This window comes from Hemiscyllium ocellatum, chromosome 10, assembly GCF_020745735.1.
Source record: "Hemiscyllium ocellatum isolate sHemOce1 chromosome 10, sHemOce1.pat.X.cur, whole genome shotgun sequence".
Classification (NCBI taxonomy): Eukaryota; Metazoa; Chordata; class Chondrichthyes; order Orectolobiformes; family Hemiscylliidae; genus Hemiscyllium; species Hemiscyllium ocellatum.
The window spans coordinates 46,474,059-46,501,832 of record NC_083410.1 but is presented as its reverse complement, the minus strand read 5'-3'; the positions used below and the strand labels follow the sequence as shown (position 1 = coordinate 46,501,832).

Genomic DNA, 27,774 nt, shown 5'->3' with positions numbered 1-27,774 from the left:
GATAAAACTTGAGTAATGCTGAAAAATTAGCACATTTTGTCAAAGTGTTTTATCTTGCAATCATCAGGACAGTTCACAAGAATATCAATGTAATGGGGAAGTAACATTTTACTGTATAGGAATGCTGTCGGAAGGAGAGTGCTGATTTGTTGGCAAGTGGACTCTGATTTGTAGAAGCTTTATCTTGGAGAATGCAACAACTAGAAAACTGGTAACCAACCAGTTGCATTTTCAATACTTAAATTGTTCAACATTAGATATTATTTGACGATTGTGCAGCATTTGCTAAATAATCCTGAACATATAAAGAGTTAGATTGACAAACAATTTAGGATTGTTCATCAGGCTATCAGTGTTCTTTCCAAGATAGAGATGCCAGCAAGATAGGCAGGTAACAGGCTCCTGGGACTATCCACTCCAGACTGGACGCTTCCTTCCTTCTTTCTTTACCATCTTTATCTTCTTTCTTTTCCTTTTTCTTCATATTCTTCATGTTGGAGGCAGCAAAGAAGGTGACATTGTGGAGGAGGGCAGCTGGAACAGGACTCTTGGTAAAGCTGCAGCCCGGCCTGCCAGTGCAACCACAGACTCCTTGTTGTGGTAGGCCCAAAGCGGGGACTCCAGGCATTGGCAAGGCGGTGGCTGAAGTGGCAGTGGTTTGTTAGACCTGGAGCAGGGACATCAGGTATTGTTGTGGCAGCAGCAACAGAGCCATGGACTCCTGGTTGCAGTGGGCCTGGAGTGGGGACTCCTGGTTATCAGCGAGGCGGTGGCACCAGCACAGCAGGGGACTCCTGCTTGTGGGTGCAGCATGGAAATTGGCATTAGCGAGGTGGGCCCACCAATCAAGAGATGGCGCATGAAGAGCGGTGACTCCAACGCTGGTGGATCTGGTGCAGATGGAGAAGAACTGGCAGTGCAGATGTCATTGATCAGCCTGCTCTGGCTGAGTGAAGATGGACTCTCTTTCAGTTATATCTTTTTATTCATTAACTATTCAAAATGACACTGGATTGTGGTGATAGTTGAAGCTTTTCACTGTACTTTACTGTCTTGTTCATTATAGAGTACCAGTGGCAACAAAACATAATTTGTTCATGTACTTACTGAAGCTACAAATATGATTTCAATGTCCTGAACTTGGATTTGCATATTTATATAACTTACTACTGAACATAGTTGGAGTATTTTATGCCCTCCTGGAGATTCCAATACAGAAAGAAAGTGCAACTCATTGCGTAAGTGTAATAAAGCTAATTATAGCTAATGCTCAAATAACCAAAGATGGTTCACTAACAGCGTTACAGCACCAGGGTCTCAGTTTCGATTCCAGCCTCGGGCAACTGTCTGTGTGGAATTTGCACATTCTCCCTGTGTCTGCGTGGGTCTCCTTTGGGTGCTCCGGTTTCCTTCCAAAGTCCAAAGATGTGCAGGTCAGGTGAATTGGCCATGCTAAATTGTCTATAGTGTTAGGTGCATTAGTCTGAGGAAAATGGGTCTGGGTGGGTTACTCTTCGGAGGGTCAGTGTGGACTTGTTGGACAGGAGGGTCTGTTTCCACACTGAAGGGAATCTAATCTAATCTAATCTAATCTAACAACGAAAGATAAAAGAATTATCAATTGAAGATTTACAAGGCTCTGAAAAGTTTTGCAAGTTAATATTGAAAAAAAATTGTACTGAATGATAAATTAGCAACAGTCTCAAGTTATAAGAAGTTATAAAGGCATAAGTTAGAAACCTTCGGGACCTATTATGCTTTTTATGATTCTGAGACAGGCTAATATTAATATTGAACAAAATTGATCACAAATTGATAAACGTATAAGTATCAAAAAATAAACAACTAGATAATCTTCAAGAGATCCACCACTACATTTCTTAACCAGCTTTGTTTGATAAGCAGTTAGGTTTTTATTGACTTCATCAGACAACAAATATTACAATTAACTTTTATCCTCTAAGTATGTGTTTTTCTTTGATGGCAAGTTCACTGTAAAATTGCCAGCAATCTGAAAATGCTCCATGATACCTTCTCTGAAAATCTTTCTTCTAAACCAGCTATTTGCAAACCTCTGGAGACTTGGTTCAAACAATTACTATGACAAACGTTTTTTTTAAAACTCTATTGAAATGTAAATAACATAATTTAAAAAGTTATGAGTGTAGATGTTTATTTTTCTTTATTTTCTGTTTATGAACCACCAAAGCTTTTGACTGTTTATGACCCTGATACTTTTCTTATTTGCATGCAATTGGTCCTAATTGAGCAGAAAAGTGACCACCGTGAACATAAAATCCAGATGTAGCTTCTGCACATGTACAGTAGTGAGACACAAGGCTCTAAAAATAGAAGCATGTGTTTCAGCAATGGATTTCTTGTAAAACTGTCAATTAGATGGTTTGCTTGACTTCTTATTTAACTCTTTCTCATGTTAATTTGGAATCCGCTGTTGATCATTTTTATTAAGAGATAGGTGTTTGTACTTAACGTCACATATTTAGGATAAGAGTTTATCTATAATGCCAGTATATTTGGAGACGTCCTCAATTAACATTCATTAATTGATGGCCAGTTGCATTCTACACAGATGCACAATGAGACCTCAGACACAAAAACGGATAACTGATAAATGCATTACAATACAACATGTTAGCAGATGTGTTATAAAATATAAACATGAATTAGCCTGTTAAAATAATAACAACTGTTGTTTTTACTGTACATTTACATAATGCTAATCGCATTTACTGCTTGTCAGTGTGCCTAATTGTTTTCTTCCTGTATATTTCCCGTTCCGATTACAATCAGCATTGCATAATTTACTTTTGGAATAAACGCGCTGTGGGAAGCAGAGGCGGTCCTCTGGATATGGGAGAATGATTTTAATGGTTGTGGATCCTTTAAATGAAGCGAGGTGTGAGTGTGTATGTGAGTCTTACAGAGGGAGAGAGCCCCATGCGTTTGGATTAGGATGAACACGTATGAGCCATGTGGCAGCAACATCCACTCCTAACTGCCCGATTCTCCCATTGAAAATGAACAAAAAGGATTGCTGATCTCAGAAAATAGGCTGAATTGTTCGTACAAGGAGTAAGTACCAACCGCCTCCGTGGAAATCACTTCAATTTGTTAAATGCATTTGAAAAGCGTTTGTTGCTATTGTCATTCTGAAATTAATGCTGAGTAAGGTTTTATGAAGATGCATATATTATTAGCCTATACTTAGGTCGGTTTAGAACATATTACCTAGATGTGAAATACATCTTCATATTATGGCTTTGTTCATAGTCCATAGAGTGTTCTATAAACGTTCATGATCTTGTAAATGTGACAGGTTCGGAGAATATGCTCTTAGTGTAATTTATTCAGAATTCCTAATAAGATGCACATTTTCATCAGTGTCTTATAGTATGTACAGCATCCTGCATGCTGCTAACTGTATGATTAACAATGTAGTGAGCGCAATGAAACACGATTTATTTTCAAACATTTTAATTGAAATACATCTTTTACTATAGGTCAGGAACTTGAAAACTCCTGGGTGGAATCTATAATATGAATTGCAAAAAAAAAGCTTTTTATTAAAAAAAGAGAATCTTCCTTAAACAATTGTTGAGACAAAGTGAATCGATGCTGATAATCTATGACTCCATTCATGTAACCCACAGACTTGATCTGTTCAATACGTTGAGTTGATTTACGTGCACTGTCAAATAGGAATTGAAATGTTTGTCCTTTATCGTATTGTGAATATTTTGTACGTATTTGAAACTCATAATGTAAGTTGGCTTTATTGCCCAGAAGATTGTAAATCACTAAATGTTGCTGTCAGTGAAAAGAATCCATGTATTTCTTTATGTGTCTGTTTTTATCCAGTGGCAGCTCCTGACCTATTAGACCCCAAAACAGCAACTCAGAATGCCAAACCACGGCTGTCCTTTTCTGCAAAACCGACGGTTTTAACTCCAGGAGATGACAGCGACCTGAACCCAACTGTTATGAAATGGAAGACCGCCTCGGCTAATTTTCTGGTGGTGGTGCTTTATTTGATTATCGGCGCCACTGTATTTCAAGCGCTTGAACAGCCTGCGGAAAGCTCTCAGAAAACCGCAATCACCATCCAGAAACTGGAATTTCTGGAAAAGCACATGTGTGTCAATTCCTTGGAACTGGAACTATTGATCCAGGTAAAAAAAAAAGGCGCTTTGCCAGTTAGTTACACACTGACTATGAATTAATGATTTGTGTGACAGGCTCTGCAGTTTGACCCTGTACGTAAACGAGCTGTGCAGCAAGTGGTACAATAATGACCGAACAACTGAGTTTTTAAATATTGGCATAAACTTTATATTTCATCGTTTCTTAGGGCACTCTTTGTTTAATACCATTACAACAACAACTTGCCTTTAATGCTGTAAAATTTTCCTAATAATTCACTGGACTGATGTTAAACAAAATATGATTCGAAGCCACACAAGGTGATATGAGCACAGGTGCGTTGGTCCCAGCAATACGTTTTAAGGAGCATCTTAAAAGATAGGGGTGAGGTGATGAGATGATGAGGAATAGCATGATAATGGGACAGAGAGGTGTAAGGGTTTAGTTCCATGAATTTAGGGTGCAGAGAGTGAAAGGTGTAGTTGCCTTTGGCATGGCAATTGAAATCAGAGATGCACATGAGGCCAGAATTAGAGGAATAGAGAGATTTTGGAGCTAGGCTGGTAGTGCATGAAGCAATTAAATGGGAGAGGCGAAGACAGTGCAGAGATGTGAAAGTATGGATAAGATTTTTAAAATTTGAGGAATCATTGAAGCAGTAGCTCAGTGGCTGATTTGTGTAAGGAATATGAATTCAGATCCAGGCAACAGAATTGTTCAAGTTGATGGAGCGTGAAGAGAGAAGTCAGACCAGAAGCATATTGGAATGGTCAACTTTCAAAGTAACAGGGATCAATTAAACTTTTCAGCAGCATCTCAGCTGATGGAGATAGATCTTGTTACAATGAAGGAAATCAGGCAGCTGTGATTTAGTGTCTATAGGATCACAAGCTCAACTCAGGGACGAATAGGTTGTGAATGGTCAAGTTCAGCCTCCAGTTTTGACCAGTGAGTAGGACAGAATTGATACTAAGGAGAAAACATTTCTGTGAAACGCTCTGACACCAGGAAAGTTTGGTAAATTGTGACAATATGAAAACATTTATGCCTCTCAGATTGCAAGCTGAATTGAAACTGTTATGCCATAATTACTGCAAAGTATGTAAGAACTACATGCAAGAGGGGCTAATTCAACCCCTCAAATCACTGCATTATTCAATATGATTGTGGCTAATCTCATCTTGGCTTCAACTCGACTTTTCTTCTTGCTCTCCATACCCCTCTAACCCATTACTAATGAAAATTATCTGTCTCAAGTTTATTCAATTTCTTGGCATCCACCTCATTCTGGGGTAATGAATACCTCAGATTCATGACCCTTTGAGAGAAGGAATTCCTCCTCATCTCTGCTACTCCCTATCCTGAAACTAGGACCTCTCATTCTAGATTGCCCCACATGAAGAAACATCTGTCTACATCTAGTTCGTCAACACCCTTTAGCATCTAACATACCTCAATTAAATCTCTTCTCATTCTTCTAAACTGCTCAATCTCCCTTCGTTAAACAAACCCTTGATCACTGGAATTGATCAAGTGAACCTCCTCTGAAGTGCCTTCAATGCAACCTTATCCCTCCTCAAGTAGGGAGATCAAAACTACGCAATAGTCCAGGTAGCTTTGTAATGAAGGTAAAGGCATTGTGTAAACTCTGTGTTAGACCATAAACCAACTTCAGAGAGAAGTGCTGTGACACCCTGCTTCTCCAGCATTCTTATATTGCTTGGGTTTAACACTGCAATACTATATAACTTCAAAGCAAGTTAACTTTACAAAAAGCATTTAGATGATCCTATTGATTTCCAGGGTACTTTTTAATTATGCAGGAGTTATGTAAATTGTATCGATGTCTTCAGTTTTTCTAAGTGCCTAATTAAAAAATGAACACCTAAGCGTCCTCACAGGCAGGGTATACACACTCATTATCAGCCAAACTTTACTGTCCATCATATTGGGTTGGGTTGGGTTGATTCAAAGGCAAGAAAGGCATGAAACAGAACTGTTTAACCTGATGAATGAAGCATTTAGTTAAGGTCTACACTAATTGCAGGACATGTTCTGATATTTGTCTGTCCCAATAGTAGATTCGCCATAGTTAAAAATCAAACAATGAAACACGATCATAGTCTAACAGGTCTATTTGGAAGTACAAGCTTATGGAGCACTGCTCCTTCGTCAGGTAGCTCCGAAAGCTAGTGCTTCCAAATAAACCTGTTGGACTATAACCTGATGTGGCATGATTTTTAACTTTATCCACCCCTGTCCAACACCGGCACCTCCACATATAGATTTGCCATGTAATAAACGTGATCAATGACACTAAATGTCTAGGTGGATCACTTGCAGACCTATTTAAATTACTCATTTTATGAGTTAGTTGCTGTACAGAAACTCAGGAACTTCCTCTTTCCCAAATTCTGGACTTGCATCATTCTTTTGCGTTTCTGTTAAAGCCACTTGCTTTTCCATTACATCTGATACCTTGCAAGGGCCTATCTGCGCCCTCCCTTCAGTTTTACCACCAATGAAGTGTTCCTAAATGAAGTAATCTATCAGCACAATGTCTAGTTCTTTGTATACACTGTTGATATCAGCTGTATTTCATGATTTACTTTCTTAACTCTTCCTTGCCTTCTATTTCCATGCTTCTTGCCTAATATTTAGTATTAGATAAGCAGAGGTCTTTCCATTTAAATCCTGGGAGACGTACAGCCATTGCATTTAAACCACAGCTCAGATTTCATTGTCTAGCTATCAACTCCATCCCTTTCCCTGGTCATCATTTGAAGCTAATTTACCTCCTCTGTTTTGGAAGACTGTTTAGAAATATGCCACTAAGTGTATGTTTAATCTCTTCTGCCAAAGTTCATTACAGCACACTTATCTGTATGAAGTTTCATTTGCCTCTTATTTAACTATTCTGCCAGCCTATCCAAGTTGTATGGTACTTTATATTATTCGCTATGCATACTACCCCTCCAAGTTTGGTATTATTGGCAAACTTTGAAATTCCACTCTGCATTCCAAATTTCCACATAATTTATATGTAACAAGAAAGGTAGTGATCTTAGCACTGATCCTTGAAGAATATCACTTCTTCTATCTGCTAGTCCTTCAAATAACTATTTACCAATTTCCTTTTTTCCCGACAGTAAACTATCCCTCAAAGTGCATGAATATCAATTTTGTTAAGCATCTTTTAATATTTCACTTAGTCAAAGGTTTCTTAAAACCATGTTGTTAACATACACCATGTTCCATTCACCAAGGTTCTCTGCTACTTCATCAAAAAGTAACTTGTTTAGTCAACCACAATCTGTCTTTTCAAATCCTTGCAGGCTATTCTTCATTGCTCAAACACCTCCAAGTAATTATTGATCTTTATTCCTGATTATTATTTCTAAAAGCTTCCCCATTGTTGACAACTCATCTGGATGCTAGGATACCCTTAGATTATTTCTTAAATAAGGATATTATATTTTCAACTTTCCAATTCTTAGGCACCTTTTCCTTTTCTCGATTATTGTATTATAACAAACCCTCCAACTAGCTCTATCCTATCTTCTTTCAACACCTAGGTTGTAAACCATCAGGGCCATTTACTTACCTCAAATATTGCCTCCCTTTTCAGTATCGCATTCTTCTTAACTTTCACTGAATCCATTATTTTTACTATTTCTGCTTTGACTGCTATTTTGGCAGACTCCTCTTCTTAACAAACACTAACTGAAAGTCCTCATTATGTATGCAAACCTTGTATTGCTCATCTAAGCATATGGCATTTCCTGGTCTGTAAAAGGAGCCACTCTAGCTCCTAGTAACTCTTACAGTTTACATACCGACAGAAGGTTTTTGTATTCCATTTTGTGTTGACCATCAATTAATACACAGATTCTCTTCTTTCTAGACTTACGTTTCTCTTCACCTCCCCTCTGAAGCTGCTGTATTAGATTCAATTCTAATAATTAAAAAAAAAACCTGATATGCATAATCTACCCTTGTTTTCCACTTCATAGTAATCTCTATCTCCCACATAGAGTCACAGCATCATACAGCACAGAAACAGATGCTTGAATCCAACCAGTCCATAACCCCATACAAGATGAGTCCCACTGCCTGTGCTTGGCCCATGCCCCTCCAAACATTTCTTATTCATGTGCTGATCCAAATGTCTTCTAAATGTTGTAGCTATAACTGCATTCACCACATCCTTTTAAAGTTCATTCTCCATTCAAACCATTGTCTGTGTAAAAAAATTGCCTCTCATTTCTTTCTTCAATCTTTCTCCTCTTACCTTAAAGACATGCCTGCTACTATTGAAATCCTTCACCATAGGGAAAAAAAAACACTTACTATTCACCTTATCTATACCTCTCACAACTTTATAAACCTTCATAAGGTCACCCCTCAAACTCCTATGTGCTAGTGAAAAAGTCCCACCTATCTAGTGCCTCCTTATCAAGGAATCCTGATTTTGGTTCATCCTTGTTGGACTATCTGCAGCCTGTAACTGAAACTTCTCTTAGTCAAAGGCCAACCATTGTTCCAGTCCTTCTTGCAAGTCTTTAATTTCATTTTATCCTGACTAAATCCCTTCTCAATGCATTGAAAGTAGTTCCTTGCAGCCTAGATATTGTATTTTGTACTGTTCTTTGCATTGAGAACATAGACATTAGCTGCAGCACAGGCCCTTCAACCCTCGATGTTGCACTGACCTGTGAAACCAATCTGAAGCCCATCTAATCTACGCTATTCCATTTTCATCCATATGTCTATCCAATTACCATTTAAATGCCCTTAAACCCGGTGAGTCTACTGCAGTTGCAGGCAGCCCATTCCACACCCCTACTATTCTCTGAGTAAAGAAACTACCTCTGACGTCTCTCCTATATCTATCACCCCTCAATTTAAAGCTGTGTCACCTTGTGCTAGCCATCACCATCACTGTCCACCCTATCTACCCTCTGATTATCTTATATGTTACCATTAAGTCACCTCTCAACCTTCTTCTCTCTAATGAAAACAGCCTTAGGTCCATCAGTCTTTCCTTGTAAGACCTTCCCTCCATTCCAGGCAATGTCCTAGTCAATCTCCTCTGAACCTTTTCCAACACTTCCACATCCTTCCTTTAATAGTGACCAGAACTGTACACAATACTCCAAAGATGGCTGCACCAGAGTTTTGTACAGCTGACCTCATGTCTCTGAAACTCAATTCCTCTATTAATAAAAGCTAACACACTGTATGCCTTCTTAACAACTCTATCAACATGAGTGGCAACTTTCAGGGATCTCTGTACATGGACACCGAGATCTCTCTGTTCATCTACACTACCAAGACTTTTATTATTAGCCCAGTACTGTCTTTTCCTGTTGCTCCTTCCAAAGTGAATCACCTCACACTTTTCCGCATTAAATTCCATTTGCCACCTCTCAGCCCACCTCTGCAGCTTACCTATGGTCTTCTGCAACCTACGACATCCTTCAGCACTATCCATAACTCCACTGACCTTAGTATCATCTGCAAATTTACTAACCCATCCTTCTAAGCCCTCATCCATGTCATTTATAAAAATTACAAACAGCATTGGTGCCAAAACAGATCCTTGTGGTACCCCACTAGTAACTGAACTCCAGGATGAACATTTCTCATCAACCACCACCCTCTGTCTTCTTTCAGCTAGCCAATTTCTGATCCAAACCACTAAATCACCCTCAACCCTATGCCTCCATATTTTGTGCAATAGTCTACTGTGGGGAAACTTATCAATTGCCTCACTGAAATCCATCTACACCACATCAACTTCTTTACTTCCATCCACTTATTTAGTCGCCTTCTTGAAGACCTCAATAAGGTTTGAGAGGCACGAGCTACCCTTCAAAAATCCATGTTGACTATCCTTAATCAACTTATTTCCTTCTAGATTATTATAAATCCTATCTCTTATAAACTTTTCCAACACTTTACCCACAGCCAAAGTAAGGCTCACTGGTCTATCATTATCAGGATTGTCCCTACTCCCCTTCTTGAACAGGGGAACAACATTTACAGTCTCCTGGCACTATTCCAGTCGCCAATGATGACATAAAGATCAAAGCCAAAGGCTCTGCTATCTCCTCCCTGGCTTCACAGAGAATCTTACGAGAAATCCCATCCAGCCCAGGGGACTTATCTATGTTCACACTTTCCAGAATAGCTAACGCCTCATTCTTGTGAACCTCAATCCCATCTATTCTAGGAGGCTGTATCTCAGTATTCTCCCCATCAACATTGTCTTTTTAAGTGTGAATACTGATGAAAAGTATTCATTTAGTGCTTCCCCATCTTCTCTGACTCCACGCAAAATTTCACGTTACTTTCCTTGATTGGCCCTAATCTTACTCTAGTCATTCTTTTATTCCTGATATACCTATAAAAAGCCTTAGGTTTGACCTTAATCCTATCCGCCAATGTCTTCTTATGTCTCTCCCTGGCTCTTCTTACCTCTCTTTTTAGGTCTTTCCTAGCTAACTTGTAACTCTCAAGAGCCCGGACTGAGCCTTTATGTCTCATCCTAACATAAGCCTTCTTCTTCCTCTTGACAAGAGATTCAACTTCTTTTGCAAACCACGGCTCCCTTGCTTGACAACTTTCACCCTGCCTGACAGGTACATAATTATCAAGGACATACTGTAGCTGTTCCTTGAATAAGTTCAACATTTCAATTGTGCCCATCCCCTGCAGTTTCCTTCTCCATCCTATGCATCTTAAATCTTGCCTTATCGCATCATACTTGCCTTTCCCCCAGCTATAACGTTTGCCCTGTGGTATATACCTATCCCTTTCCATTGCTAAAATAAACATTACCGAATTGTGGTCACTATCACCAAAGTGCTCACCTACCTCCAAATTTAACACCTGGCTGGGATCATTTACCAGTACCAAATCCAATGTGGCCTCATCCCTTGTTGGCCCGTGAATGTACTGTGTCAAGAAACCCTCCTGCACACGTTGGACAAAAACCGACCCATCCAAAGTGCTAGAATTATAGTATTCCCAGTCAATATTTGGAACATTAAAGACCCCATAACAACTACCCTGTCACTCTTGCTCCTATTGCGAATCATCTTTGCTATCCTTTCCTTTACACCTCTGGAACTATTCGCTGGTCTATAGAAACCCCCAACAAGGTGACCTCTCCTTTCTTGTTTCTCACCTCAGCCCATACCACCTCAGTAGATGAGTTCTCAAACGTCCTTTCTGCCACTGTAATTCACTCCTTGATTAACAATGCTACACCTCCCCCTCTTTTACCATCTTCTCTGTTCTGACTGAAACATGTAAATGCCGGAACCTGCGACAACCATTCCTGTCCTTGCTCTATCAATGTCTCTGAAATGGCCACAACATCGAAATCTCAGGTACCAACCCATGCTGCAAGGTCACCTACCATATTCTAGATCCTGCTGGCGTTGAAGTAGACACACGTCAAACCAACTTCTTGCCTGCCGGTCCTCCCTTACAACCTTGAAATCTTATTTCTGACCTCATTACTCTCAACCTCCTTTCTACAGAAACTACAATTTGGGTTCCCATTCCCCTGCTGAGTTAGTTTAAACTCTCCCGAAGAACATTAGCAAATTCCACCTCCCCCCTCCTCCCCCTCAACAGGATATTGGTACCCCTGTGGTTCAGGTGAAGGCCATTCTATCTGTTGAGGTCCCACCTACCCCAGAAAGAGCCTCAATTATCCAGGAATCCAAAACCCTCCCTCTTGCACCATCCCTGTAGCCATGTGTTCAACTCCTCTGTCTCCCTAATTCTCACCTCACTAGCATGTGGCATGGGCAAGAAACCAGAAAAAACAACTCTTTGTTCTAGTTCTAAGCTTCCACCCTAGCTCCCTGAAGTTCTGCCTTATACTCCACATGCCACTTCCTATCTATGTCATTGGTGCCTATGTGGACCGTGACTTGAGGCTGCTCCCCCACCCCCTCAAGGACCCTGAGAACACAATCAGAAACATGAGGAAACTTGGCACCTGGGAGGCAATACACCAAGCATGATTCTCTCTCATTCCCACAGAACCTCCTGTCTGTCCCCCTAACTATGGAGTTCCCAATGACCAATGCTCTGATCCTCTTCCATCTTCCTTTCTGAGCAACAGGGACTGAATCTGTGCCGGAGACCTATATCCTATGGCTTACCCCATGTAAGTCACCACAACCCCCAAGAATATCCAAAACAATGTTGTTGTTGAGGGAACAGCCACAGGAAATCCCAGTTCCCTTTCCGTCCCCTGACAGTAACCCATCTACCTTCTTCTTGTACCTGGGGTGTGACTGCCTTCGTGTAACTGCTCTCAGTAAACCCCTCCAACTCCCGAATGATCCGAAGTTTATCCAGGTGCAGCTCCAGTCCCCTAACCTGGTCTTTGAGGAGCTGGAGTTGGGTGCAGTTCCTGTAGATGCAGTCAGCAGGGACACTTGTGGTGACCCTTACCTCCCACATTCTGCAGGAGGAACATTCAACTGCCCTCACCTCCATTCTCACTATTCTAAAATCCCAACAAGACCCACTGAAAACTAAACAAAAAACAATAAAAACTAGTCACCTTACCAATCTGGCACACAGAACCTTTTCTTTTGGATAGAGCATGAGGATGGTGGGAGACACTACTTGAGTAGTGTTTCGCGTAAAGCAACCACCCAAATATATTACTTCACTTACCCACTACTCCACTGCTAAACATACCATATAATCTGATGGCTATGCTCATCAAAATATTTTCCCACAAACACACAGTGCATCGTTCCACCCTTTTCCCAATATCAGATCCAACAATATCTTCTTTCTAGTTGGACTGGGAATACACTAATGAGAAAGTTCTCCTGAACATCATTCAGAAATCCCTCCTTCTCTTAACCCTCCGATTTAAAGCCCCACAATATAAACACTTTATTAGTTCTTGCACGTTTTTTGACTTCCCTGCAAATTTGCTCTTTTCTCTGACACTGTTTGGAGGTCTGTAGAATTGTTCCCTTAAGTCCACTTTATTATTCAGTCCTGTGCTTGCTGACCTATATTGGTTCACAGTTCAGCTTTGCCTTGATTTTGAAATTCTTATCCTTGTTTTCAAATCCCTTCACAGCCTTGTCTCATTCTTCTCTGTAACCTATTTCAGTTCTGCAGCCCCTTGACATCTTTACACTCCTCCAACTATAGCCTGTCCTGCATCTCCAATTTCATCTACCCTACAACTGGGGCTTGCACCTTCAACTATTTGGTCCCTGAGTATCTCCACTTCTCCCTTTTCCTGTTTAAGTAACGTCTTATAATTTCCTTTATTATCACACTTCCCAATGTCTCCTTATGGTGCTCTGAGTAAAATTTTGTTTGTTAATATCTCTTTGGACATTTTACAATGTTAAGGATGGTGTTTAAATGCAAATTATTGTTTGTGGCATGTCATTTGAGATTGCTGACTGGACCCGTTTTCTAACTGTGAAAGTGACAGCTCAGAATGACAGTTTACTGGTGATGTACTGTTTTTGGTTGCTTTCACAACCAGCTGTACTGCAGTAGTGCATTTGGTTGCGGTAGATTTGCTTTTGAGTGAAAGCAGCAAAGAAACCAGGGAAAATAGGTAAGAGGAAGATACTGTGCAAGAACCATCTGCAGGGTAAATCTTCAAGGAGCATTTCAGGGTAGCAACATTTCAGGTGCCTTCCCCACAAAGATGCTGTTACTGATCAATGTGACTTGCTGTGGCCCCAGGCCATAGTCATTATTGTCTGTGGCTGTCAAACTCTCCATGACTGTCACACTTATACGCAGGCCACTTACATACTGCCACAGGTGACATCACTGACAGTCCTCAGTTTGTTGTTCACTGTTGTGGATGATAGATGATGTGGTGGCATCATGACTGATTATCTTATTTGGGAAGAATGCATGAAAAGGAAAATGAATGAAAACAAGGTCTTACATTCATGGCAGGTTTCCCGGAGAACCAACGTATGGCTATGTGCTTTATCGTCATCAACTTCACTCCTTTGTTCAGAGAAAGGAATCCGACTCCCTCAACGTTCAGCTTGTCTGCGCCTGGTCTCCTGATGGCAGTTGTGATTAAGTTATTTGTCAGCAGTCCTCTGTTCTATCTTTGCTTTAAGCAGCATGGCAGGACAGAGGCTGGTTTCTGCAAAACAAGGATCATTCCCTTCAGCCATTCTGCATGACTGAAGTCTGGCTTAAATACTGTCACTAAAACTACAGACTATTGTATGCTCAAGCCATGCTTCTGCTGCCTGGATTGTTCTGCTGGAACTTCTTAATACACGCCCAAGTAGCATTGTTTTCTCCAGCTTCCATTGGTTTGTTTTCATAAAGGATCAGCCTTTGAATCACTTGAGCACAAAAGCTTCAACAGGAGAAGCAGGAGGAAGAGAAGAAGGAGGTGGCACACTATGAAGAGGAGCAGGACAACTATTGGCTGCCCATGCTATTAGAGAATGGGTCATTGAAAAGCGTTTCTTGTCAACCCTTTGTCCCTCTCAATACACTCATACAGTCCGTATCACCACTGACCCGTCTGTCATCATATATTGCCAGCCTTGCTTTAGCAGTCTTGCATTCACTTTATTACAAATACAGATATCCATTCAGAATACAAAACAAAACAAGTTCATTAAACAACTCCATCCATTGATAACTAGCAGTTAACACAACAGCTATTAATCACCCCTGTGCAAGCCATTAGCACTTGTCTTCTCCAATTATCCATCTATTTTATTGCTCCGACAAGGTTTTTCTCTAGAGGCAACAACTTAGGAAGCAGAAGGCTGCTGACTTTCTTTTGAGAGCACTTCGGGTGGTCTGGTTCTAGAATGTGGAATCTTGTGCAGAAATTCCAGTGCAACTGACATTTCCTGATCTATGCCATGTTTTTTGGGCATAATCCTTTTGATCGGAAACATTGGGGAAGAACTTGCTCCTGTGCAGAAGGGCAATGTTTCAGCCAAATGGTGTAAGTGGTATACTGCCTAGCTTGAAACAATACCTTCAGCTATAAATAGTAGATTTGGTGTAAATGGTACATCCACTTTATTTAGCAGCTGCATTAAGACTAATTTCTGTTGAGCCTGCATAGGCTTAATTGTGGATAGATTAAATCAAAATAAAAAATTGTGCTGCCCTTTACTACAGCTTGTGAGTTCAGTACTCTGCTGTAAAACAGCAAATATGACAAATTTAAAGAACTGAGATTTGAAGTTTAGATTTTGATGTCTGTTCTAGGTCAAGTGAGTGGAGCAATGGGAAATGGAATTCAACCTAGAAAAGTGTGAGATAATGCACTTGGGGAGGGCTAATGAAACAAAGGACTGGAGCACAATGCATGGTCGAACCCTGGTAAGTACTGAACATCAGGGAGACCTTGGTGTACATATCTACAGATCCTTGAAGGTAGAAAGTAGATGAGGTGGTTAAGAAATCATACAGGATTCTTACTTTTATTTAATTGCGGCACAGAATACAAGAACAGGGAGCTGGAACTGTATAAAATGCAGTATAAAATGTCACAACTGGGATGTGGGTATGATGTAATTGCATTATTAGTATTTGACTAAAGAGGGTGCAAAGGGAGTTTACTACAATGCTGCCTCTGCAGGACAGTCATTAGAAGGGAGAATAGCCAAAAGGCATAGATTTAAGGTAAGAGGTAGAAGGCTAAGAAGAGAGTTGAGGGTAATTCTTTTCACTTAGAGGTAGCAGGAATCTGAGAATCACTGCTTGAAAGTGTGGTCGGGTCAGAAACACTCATAATCTATAAACAATTTTTAGATATTCATGTATGTTGCTATAACCTCCAGGGCTATGGGTCAAGTGATAGGAAATGGGAGTGATGTCATTAGCTATTGGTAAAAAGTCACAATGCTCCTACCAGACCAGAGTGCTGCTTTCTCATTAGGGAGGGCTGACTGGTGGTGGTTTAATTTGAAGGGCACCACACCTTGGGTGAGGAGAGAGGTTGAGAAATACGGTCCTTCAAGGCAACCTCAGCAGATACAGGAATTGAATCCATGCTGTTAGCATCAGTCTGCATTGCAACCAGCAGTTTGGCAACTGAGCTAACCAAACATCTGGGTCGACTGGTATAGCCATGATAGACTGAACGGTTTCCTCTATGGTCTAATCATCTATCTGTCCGTGGCCAGTGATAAATCAGTACAAGAATTTTTAACATTTTATATTCAATTCAAGTAATAGAGATGAATGTTCATCCAAAAAAAAAATTCACGATGCATTACTGAGTCCAATGTTGCATTTGAGATTAACGCAACATGAACTCATATCAATTCACACTTAGTTAGAGCCTTTTACAGGATATAAAGTCATAAGGCTATTCTCAGGAATGTAATCAGCCAAATAAGCTAACATCAAATTAATGCTTCCTACATTGCAACAGTGATTATACATCAAGAGTATTTGGTTGGCTATGAAGGGCTTTTTGTTAGTTGTAAAAGCTGCTTGAAATTTGTAAGTCTTTGCACTGAGTCCAAGCAGGAGACATAATCAGGCAATCAAATGTTTGGTCAGTAAGGTGGATTTTAGAGAATGTTTTAAAGAAGAAAAGAGAAATGGAAAGTGGCATGGTTTAGAAAGGATATCACTGAAATAACTCCGCAGATGCCAGTATCCCATCATCAAGTCACCCTTTATTTACACATGGAAAGTCCTTGGCATTGATCCAGCTCCCTCAGAGCCAGCTGTCAGGGTCATCAGAACCTCTGACGCTCCTGTTTATATCTGTCAGTCAGGGCTCTGATTGGACCAGATTAATAGCCCCAGTCAGGGAACTCATATTCTATGAGTTCCACCTGGCTAACCTCATTATAATCATTGCATCCCTTCCCCTCTGAGTCCAAGGACATAGGCTGATACTTTTTTGTAGCTCCTTCTGGAGCATTTTAGCACCGGCTCAAGTTCGTCCAACTCTGCCTCTGATACAGGAAGTGTGTAATGCATACTAGGTTGCATCTTGTGCCTGGAGCATCACGGAAGAAATTCATTCTCCTCTTCAGGTGACAAAGGTATTGAGGTGGTGACATCCAGATTCTGAATTATCTTTAACACTGATGGAGAGAGAGAACCAAAAACTGTTGAGGAGCTCAGCATGTTTTGCTCCCACACTGTTTATGGGCTTGCAGGTTTCATATGGTCCACATGCTTATTCAGGACCATTGCATCTTTATACATCTTTATTGCGGGTACCATGTTTCTTACCCATGCAGAGCCATTCCTATGGTTCCTCCACCAAACATCGTCCCCTGAAGTAAACTGTCTCTCTCGCTTAGCGCAGTCTTGTGTCCGGCATTGGCATTCCTATTAATCAAATAGGAACTAGGACAGTTTGGTATCTAGTGAAGCTATAAGGTGTTTCTTTAAGCCTGCCTTCAAAGATTGGGCTCCTCTTTCTGCTAGACCATTGGATGATGAATGGTATGGAGCTGTCCTTATGTGATGAATACTATTCGACTTTAGGAGATACTCGAGTTCCCTGCTGGTAAACAATGGCCCGTCATCTGTTACCAATACTTCCTGGAGTCCTTGTATTGCAAAATATGTGCATAGTTTTTCTATCATAGTCCCTGTGTTTGGCGAATGAACTCTATGCACATCCAGCCACTTTGAGTGGGCATCCACAATAATTAAGAACATTGAGCCCATGAAAAGACCTGCATAGTCAATGTGTAACCAAGTCTGGGGTTTACCCAGCCATTCCCACGAATGTGGGGGAGCTGCTGGCGGTAATTTTTGTTATTGCTAGTAGCCTGGACACTGCCCCACCAACATGGCTATGTCTGCATCCAGTCCTTGCCACCAGACAACTTCTCATCAACATCTTCATTTTTGAATGCCCTGGATGAACCTTGGTAAAGTTCAGCCAGTATTTGGTGTCAACCTTTACTTGGGACAATCACTCTTGCTCCACATAATAATATGCTGTCCAGTGATCTGGTTTCTCCGGGTCCAAAATGGTTTCAATTCTGGTTGTGACGGCCCTTTGATTTTCCCCATCACCACCAGATGTTACAGTTTTCGCCAGGCCCAGATCTTTCTGTGTTCAAAGATTGGTATTGTTAGCTGTGATTGAAAGTGCATCCAGAAAATTTAAAACGGTTATGGACTCTCCGAGTGGTGGTACCAAGGTGGTGTATCTGCCAGCAGGAGGCAACTAAATGCTACTTGGCCTCCTGGACAGTGTTCCAACTTGTAATTATGTGCAGTTAGTCTTAGAGGCCACCGCTGAATTCAGCCTGAAGTCATGGGTGCACTGCCTTGTCCTCTTTATGTAGACTTAGCAGGGATTGTGGTCCGTTATTATTCCACATTTATATCTGTAAAGGTATTGGTGGAACTTCCTGACTCCAGGTATGACTACCAAACCTTCCTTCTCTATCTGGGTGCATTAGCCAAAGTCCAGGATGAATATGCTATTGGGCGTTCCTCACCATTGGCCACCTATGAGCTAATATACTCCAGTGCTGTATAGGGAGGCTTCACATGTTAATACCAAATCTTGCTTGGGACCATAGCATGCCAACCCCTTCGAGGATGATAGATGTTTCTTCACTTCTCTGAAAGTTATGGCTTCGCTATACAACCTTTAAGATTTGATGGAAAGGTGTCAGGATGAATGCCAGATTGTGTATGAACCTTCAGTAATAATTCATCAGCCCAAGGAAAGATCTAAGCTCCAGTACAGACATAGAGCTGGGACATTTTTGTTTGCCCTCACTTTATCATCCACCGGGTATAATCTGGTCTTGTTGACTCCGTAGCCCATGTAGGTCACTTGGAGTGCCTGGAACACACATTTTTCCCATCTAAGGCATATGCCTGCCTAGAAGAAATGACTCAGGACTATGTCCAAGTTCTCTAAGTATTCCTATTGGTCTTCACTGTTATTAGCACATCATCCAGATGAATGGTGACCTGGGGTAGACCTTGTAGAATGTTCTCCATTATCTGCTAAAAAATGACGATACTCCAAACAGCAGTCTTCTATATTGGTGCATGCCCTTATGGATACTAATTGTAGCATACTTCAGGGAGTCCTCATCGCAATTGCGAGTATGCATGGCTTATGTCCAGCTTCTTGAAGGACAGGCCTCCTTTCAGCATTATGTATAAATCCTCTAGGCGAGAGACTGGGTATTTTTCCAGCTGTGAAAGTAGTTAATTGTTTGTTTAAAATCCCCACAAAGGTGAACTAACCCATCAGGCTTCACAATCAGTATGATTGGTGCTGCCCATTCCACAAACTGACTGCCTTGATGATTACGTTACTTTCTAGCCTTCTGATTTGCCGTCTGTAAGGCAAATGGCACTGGGCAGGCCTTGAAGAATTGCTCAAAATGCAAGGTAGCCTTGGTTCCTTTGATAGTCCCTAGATCTTCCTGAAAAATGTCCGAGTATTTAGTTAGGACTTCATTCAGGCAGCCATTTTCTAATTTAAAAATGTTGAGCCAATCCAGGTAAATCTTTCTCAACCAATTTCGCCCCATCAAGCTTGGGCCTGAGCCTGTTATGACAATCAGTGGTAAATGAACCAGCTGCTTCTCATAAAAGACCAGAACTGAAGTTGTACCCTTACCTGTAAAGGCTCCCTGGTATAGGTTCTCCGTCTAGATGAAGTGTTGCGCAAACTTAAGGGTTAGAGTCCAGAGTGAATTTTGTTAAAGACTGGTGCTGCATTCATGGGAACAGCTACACTGGTATTGACCTCTGTTAGAACCAGGTGACCATTTAAGCAGACATTTATTTTGATTGGTTCTGATTTGGATGTTGCTAAGCAATTTAACTGTTCCAACCAGATATAGGTGGACTTTCTAGGATGTGCCCTCCTGGATACTGCCCTTGAGCTCTCTTACACAATTTAAGTCTAGTGGGACTCTTTTGCCATGTCGAGTCTGGAGATCACAGCAACAACTATGGCTTGCTGGTCTGGATTCTGAAGAAAATAATAAATGTTGGCGGAGGCTGCCTTTGTTTTGGGGTTGTGCTGTGGGTTGACTTAGAGTCCCTCTGTTCAGGATATGTCTTGTGTGAGACTATGCAATTGTTTTCACTCAAGTTGGACTGGTGAGAGTGTCTACTTCCATTGGCATATCCTGCAACTCATATGCTCCACTTGCTGCATTTTCCAGGGATAAAGCCAGTTGTAATGCCTGTTTGAAATCCAGTTGTGCTTCAGCTAGTATGCACTTTTTGCATGGTTGCATCATTAATCCCAAAATACCAAACAGTCTCTCAGCACCTCATTAAGGTTAAACCAAAGTCAGCTGTCTCTGCCAATCATCTAAACCGAAATGGATTCTCCTGGATCTTGAATTGCCAAGTAAAACCAATATTGCCTTAGTATTAGAGGAGGCTTGGAATTGAAATATTCCTTAACTAAACCCATCAATGATTGAAAGGTTTTAGTAACTGCTGCCTCAGAGAAAGTTAGGCTCCTAATAGTAATAAAAGCTGAGGGATCACAAACTGTCGGGAAAATTACTCATTGCTTTTCATCTGCCCCAAAGTCATTTGCCCGGAAAAAAAAAGCACATTCTTTCCACATAATGGACTCAGCCTTCATCGGTAGGATTAAACTAGTCAAGCTTCACAATTAACAGCATGATGTCAGAAATGCTTATCCCAATTCAAAGACGACTGTTGTGAGTGAATTTCTTCAGGAGTGTGCTTTTCTCTTTTTGCCACTGAAATACCTCCACAGAGCCCGGTATCCCATCAGCAAGCTACCCTTTTATTTACACATGGAGAGTCCAGCTTCCTCAGAGACAGCTCTCAGAGAGAAAGACCTTCCTGTTTATTGTTTTTTTCCACAGCCCCCATGTTGTGTGTGTGCAGGTGACTCCTATTTATTTACTTTGTTTTTTTCTTTTCTCTTTTTTGTGAGACACAGTGAAAGACACAAGGTGCACGATTCTCTATTCAGTTTCCACCACCAGGAAGAAAGGAAACATCCAAGTGGCTAGTGACAAGCAGTGGCCTTCACATCAAAGGGCAATGCTGTGTGATCAAACAGTGAAGGGAAGGGCAGGCATTAAATCAAAATAAAGTTGGAGGGGGAAATAATGCATTTCACTCCCTGGGCACCCACCTCTCCCTGAACAACTCCAGGGTGTTGGTGGACAACGTGTGCTCCTTCTCTAGAGACACCCGGGCTCTAACGTAGAGGGGCAGGCAGTCATCCCTAATTACCCCCTCCATGGCCTGCTGCCTGGACCTGTTTATGGCCAGTTTGGCCAGGCCCAGGAGCAGACCCACCAGGAAGTCTTCAGGCCTGCCCTCCCTCTTCCGTACCGGATGCCCTCCTGTTTATTTTTTTTTCTTTTCTCTTTTTTACTTTCTTTTACCCCCACACTACCGCCTAACTGCGGTAGTGCTTATTCTTTCCCCAGCGCCCATGGTGTGTGTGTGCAGGTGTGGGACACAGTGAAAGACACAAGGTGCACGAATCTTTATTCAAATTTTCCACCACCAGGAAGAAAGGAAACACCTGAGTGGCCAGTGACAAGCAGTGCCCTTCACTTCAAAGGGCAATGCTGTGTGATCAAACAGTGAAGGGGAGGGCAGGGAATAATTCAAAATAGAGTTGGAGGGGGAAATAATGCACTCCACTTCCTGCGGCGCCCACCTGTCCCTGAACAACTCCAGGGTGTGGGTGGAGACCGCATGCTCCTTCGCCAAGGACACCTGGGCTATTTATTTTTTAAAATTATTTTTCTTCTTCTTTTTTAAATAACCCCCACACTACCGCCTAACTGCGGTAGTGCTTATTTTTTCCCCAGCACCCATGGTGTGTGTGTGCAGGTGTGAGACACAGTGAGAGATACAAAGTGCATGAATCTTTATTCAACTTCCACCACTAGGAAGATAGGAAAACACCTGGGTGACCAGTGACGAGCAGTGCCCTTCACTTCAAAGGGCAATGCTGTGTGATCTAACAGTGAAGGGGAGGGCAGGGACTAAATCAAAATAGCGTTGGAGGGGGAAATGATGCACTCCACTCCCTGCGGTGCCCACCTTTCCCTGAACAACTCCAGGGTGTTGGTGGACACCGCGTGCTCCTTCTCCAATGACACCTGGGCTCTAACGTAACCGCGGAAGAGGGGCAGGCAATCAGCCCTAACAACCCCCTCCACGGCCCGCTGCCTGAACCTGTTTATGGCCAGTTTGGCCAGGCCCAGGAGCACCGAGCTGTTTATTTTTTTTTTCCCCAGCACCCATGGTGTGTGTGTGCAGGTGTGAGACACAGTGAGAGATACAAGGTGCACGAATCTTTATTCAATTTCCACCACCAGGAAAAGTAGGAAAACACCCGAGTGGCCAGTGACAAGTAGTGCCCTTCACATCAAAGAGGGCAATGCTGTGTGATCAAAACAGTGAAGGGGAGGGCAGGGACTAAATCAAAATAGAGTTGGAGGGGGAAATGATGCACTCCACTCCCTGCGGCACCCACCTCTCCCTGAACAACTCCAGGGTGTTGGTGGACACCGCGTGCTCCTTCTCCAAGGACACTCGGGCCCTAACGTAACCGCGGAAGAGGGACAGGCAGTTGGCCCTAATGACCCCCTCCACAGCCCGCTGCCTGGACCTGTTTATGGCCAGTTTGACCAGGCCCAGGAGCACCGAGCTGTTTATTTTTTTTTTGTTTTTTTTCCCCTCTCCCACACTACCACCTAACTGCGGTAGTGCTTATTTTCCCCAGCACCCATGGTGTGTGTGTGCAGGTGTGAGACACAGTGAGAGACACAAAGTGCACAAATCTTTGTTTAATTTCCACCACCAGGAAGAAAGGAAACACCCGAGTGGCCTGTGACAAGCAGTGCCCTTCACTTCAAAGGGCAATGCTGTGTGATCAAAACAGTGAAGGGGAGGGCAAGGACTAAATCAAAGTAGAGTTGGAGGGGGAAATGATGCACTCCACTCCCTGCGGCGCCCACCTCTCCCTGAACAACTCCAGGGTGTTGGTAGACACCGCGTGTTCCTTCTCCAAGGACACCCGGGCCCTAACGTAACCGCGGAAGAGGGGCAGGCAGTCAGCCCTAACGACCCCCTCCACGGCACACTGCCTGGACCTGTTTATGGCCAGTTTGACCAGGCCCAGGAGCACCGAGCTGTTTTTTTTAGCAGTGCCCTTCACATCAAAGGGCAATTCTCCTGTTTATATTTTTTTTCTTTCTTTTTTCACTGACTGCGGTAGTGTTTATTATTTTTATCCCCAGCACCCATGGTGTGTGTGTGCAGCTGTGAGACACAGTGAGAGACAAAGTGTACAAATCTTTATTCAATTTCCACCACCAGGAAAAGTAGGAAAACACCCGAGTGGCCTGTGACAAGCAGTGCCCTTCACATCAAAGGGCAATGCTGTGTGAACAAACAGTGAAGGGGAGGGCAGGGACTAAATCAAAATAGAGTTGGAGGGGGAAATGATGCACTCCACTCCCTGCGACGCCCACCTCTCCCTGAACAACTCCAGGGTGTTGGTGGACACCGCGTGCTCCTTCTCCAAGGACACCCGGGCCCTAACGTAACCGCGGAAGAGGGGCAGGCAGTCGGCCCTAACGACCCCCTCCACGGCCTGCTGCCTGGACCTGTTTATGGCCAGTTTGACCAGGCCCAGGAGCACCGAGCTGTTTTTTTAATTCCTTTCTTTTTTTTTAAAACCCCCACACTACCGCCTAACTGCGGTAGTGCTTATTATTTTTATCCCCAGCACCCATGGTGTGTGTGTGCGCAGGTGTGAGACACAGTGAGAGACAAGGTGTACAAATCTTTATTCAATTTCCACCACCAGGAAAAGTAGGAAAACACCCGAGTGGCCTGTGACAAGCAGTGCCCTTCACATCAAAGGGCAATGCTGTGTGATCAAAACAGTGAAGGGGAGGGCAAGGACTAAATTAAAATAGCATTGGAGGGGGAAATGATGCACTCCACTCCCTGCGGCGCCCACCTCTCCCTGAACAACTCCAGGATGTTGGTGGACACCGCGTGCTCCTTCTCCAAGGACACCCGGACCCTAACGTAACCGCGGAAGAGGGGCAGGCAGTCGGCCCTAACGACCCCCTCCACGGCCCGCTGCCTGGACCTGTTTATGGCCAGTTTGACCAGGCCCAGGAGCACCGAGCTGTTTTTTTTTTTTATTTTTCTTTTCGAGTGGCCTGTGACAAGCAGTGCCCTTCACATCAAAGGGCAATTCTCCTGTTTATATTTTTTTTTCTTTTATTTCTTTTTTTTTTATAACCCCACACTACTGCCTAACTGCAGTAGTGCTTATTTTTTCCCCAGCACCCATAGTGTGTGCGTGCAGGTGTGAGACACAGTGAGAGACACAAAGTGCACAAATCTTTATTTAATTTCCACCACCAGGAAAAGTAGGAAAACACCCGAGTGGCCTGTGACGAGCAGTGCCCTTCACATCAAAATGCTGTGTGATCAAAACAGTGAAGGGGAGGGCAGGGACTAAATCAAAATAGAGTTGGAGGGGGAAATGATGCACTCCACTCCCTGCGGCACCCACCTCTCCCTGAACAACTCCAGGGTGTTGGTGGACACCGCGTGCTCCTTCTCCAAGGACACCCGGGCCCTAACGTAACCGCGGAAGAGGGGCAGGCAGTCGGCCCTAACGACCCCCTCCACGGCCCGCTGCCTGGACCTGTTTATGGCCAGTTTGACCAGGCCCAGGAGCACCGAGCGGTTTATTTTTTTTTCCAGTGACAAGCAGTGCCTTTATTCCCTGTTAATTTTTTTTTTGTTTTACCCCCACACTACCGCCTAACTGCGGTAGTGCTTATTATTTTTATCCCCAGCACCCATGGTGTGTGTGTGCAGGTGTGAGGCACAATGAGAGACAAGGTGTACAAATCTTTATTCAATTTCCACCACCAGGAAAAGTAGGAAAACACCCGAGTGGCCTGTGACAAGCAGTGCCCTTCACATCAAACCGAGCTGTTTATATCTGTCAACCAAGGTTCCCTGATTGGACCATATTAACAGCCCCAACCAGGGAGCTCGTACTCTATGAGGTCCACCTGGCTGACCTTGTTACAATCGCTACAGTTACAAAACTTATGGCTTAGATAGTTGAAGACATTGCTGCCAAATACAGGACAAAGACACAAACCATGCACAAGATGCCAGTATTGGTGGACTGCAGAACTCTTAAAGAATTGTGGGGCTGAAGAAGTTAATAAGGAAAGGGAAGGGTAAGACAATAGAGAGACTTGAATGTAAAGATGAGGATTTTAATTTGGGACCCAATGTAATTCAATGAAAACATAAAGCGGGGAAACAAGATGCTTTAACAAGTTGTTAAAATATAACAAAGAACTGTGGATGTTGGAGGTCTGAAAAAAGAAACAAAATGCTGGAGAAACTCAAAAGATCTGACAGTAGCCATACAGAGAAAAACAGAGTTAAGATGTTGAAGCCAGTAATCCTTTGTCAGAGCTGGAAATAGCTGGGAAAAGTTAGTACTTATGCTGATGATGAGGCAGGGGACTGAACAGAGTACATGGAAATGGGAGTAAGGAAGAGATGCTGCCAGACCTGCTGAGTTTCTCCAGCACTTGCTCTTTTTGTTTAAAGGTTTGTTGCACATTTGGATACAGGCTGCAGAAATGATTTTAATGATGTTCAAGATGCTAATTGATTAATTATGAAAGGAATTATTGAATCATCAAATAACAATATAAAAGAAGGCCAATCAGCTCATCAGGTCTCTTTGAAAGATCTGTCCAGTTTGTCCCAGTCACCTGTTTTTGTCCTTGTAGGTTTGCAAATGTTTCCACTTCAGTTCCCTTTTACAGTTATCACTGAATAAGCTTCCACTATCCTTTCAGGCAGTGGCACTCCTGATCATAACAACATACTACATAAAAGATGTTTTCATCATTTCACCTGTGTCTGTTTTGCCAATTAGCTTAAACCTGTGCCCTGAGGTTACTAACCCTTCTGCCTTTGGAAACAATTTCTGCTTTTACATTCCCAAAACCCTTCATAATTTTATACTGGTCACTGCGTGTGTGTGTGTGTGTGTGTGTGTGTACAAATTGCAAATCTAATTAATTTGTAAATTTAATGTTTACGATTTATTAAATGCAACAAATTGTATTCATTATCTTTCTATTGTTGTTGATATATCTGCAATATCCATCAATATTTTAGCTTTATACCTGCCATAAATCTCACAAAGAAATACACACATGATTTTAATAAGATGAAATGCTGATACTTTTACAGTTACATCTTTGTACATTTTCTTTAATGAGCGTCGCCTTAAAAGATCTCCAGTTGCTGCAGAGCCACAGGCTATTAGCTGAATATATTTTGACATGTGCCAAGTGCGGAATATACAGTCTCAGGCAGCTCTCAGTAATAGATGAGTTGTACTGCTAATCTCTACAGGGCTCTTCACATATTTGATAATCACTAGAACATTCCACATGTATGAACCTTGCTATCCATGTAAGTATTTAACATGCTTACTTAATGGTAAGGTCCTAGGGTGTGTTGCTGAACAAAGAGACCTTGGAGTGCAGATTCATAGCTCCTTGAAAGTGAAGTCGCAGGTAGATAGGATAGCGAAGAAGGCGTTTGGTATGCTTTCCTTTATCAGTCAGAGTATTGAGTACAGGAGTTGGGAGGTCATCTTGCGGCTGTATAGATAATTGATTAGGCCACTTTTGGAATACTGCATGCAATTCTGGTCTCCTTCCTGTCGGAAAGATGTTGTGAACTTGAAAGGGTTCAGAAAAGGATGTTGCCAGATTTGGAGGACTTGAGCTATAGGGAGAGGCTGAACAGGCTGGGGCTGTTTTCCCTGGAGCGTCAGAGGCTGAGGGGTGACCTTATGGAGGTTTACAAAATTATGAGGGGCATGGATAGGATAAATAGACAAACTGGTTTCCCTGGGGTGGGGGAATCTGAAACTAGAGGGCATAGGTTTAGGGTGAGGGGAAAGCTACAAAAGGGACCTAAGGGGCAACTTTTTCATGCAGCGGGTGGTACGTGTATGGAATGAGCTGCCAGAGGAAGTGGTGGAGGCTGGTACAATTGCAACATTGAAAAGGCATTTGGATGGGTTTATGAATAGGAAATGTTTAGAGGGATATGGGCCGGGTGCTGGCAGTTGGGACTAGATTGGGTTCGGATAACTGGTCGGCATGGACAGGTTGGACCGAAGGTCTGTATCCATGCTGTATATCTCTATGACTCTATGACTTTTTGCTGAAAATGATAATGCAATCCCCTCTGTATTTACCTTATGTAGCTGGGAACAATAGGCTGAATCTTACTTCTTTTGGCGAAGTTATGTTGAGTTTTTTGGAAGCCTTTTTTGCCATGAGATCTAGTGAGATATCTAACCATATCTTAAATTCATCTCATTAACTACCTACCCATTCTATGACATCCCTCATGCCTAATGCTGGCCTTTCCATCACATTGTTCCCAGAAGAATTCACCAGTCAGCGGATATCCAGCAAAAGATCAGCATTCCTTGCATTCATGCCATCTTTATAAGGCCACCCTGCACTTGGACAAGCATTGAAAAAGCGCAGCAGG

At 42.4% G+C, this 27,774-nt stretch overlaps 1 protein-coding gene across 1 annotated transcript in view; it reads left to right on the top strand.

The window, feature by feature from the left end:
* Positions 1-2,973: 2,973 nt before the first annotated feature.
* Positions 2,974-27,774, top strand: part of kcnk2a (potassium channel, subfamily K, member 2a) — a 181,118-nt gene continuing 156,317 nt past the window's right edge. The window contains exons 1-2 of the mRNA XM_060830891.1: positions 2,974-3,093; positions 3,880-4,190. Coding sequence (XP_060686874.1) covers position 3,093; positions 3,880-4,190 — 312 coding nt within the window. The 5' untranslated portion in view covers positions 2,974-3,092. The remainder of the gene's footprint in view (positions 3,094-3,879; positions 4,191-27,774) is intronic.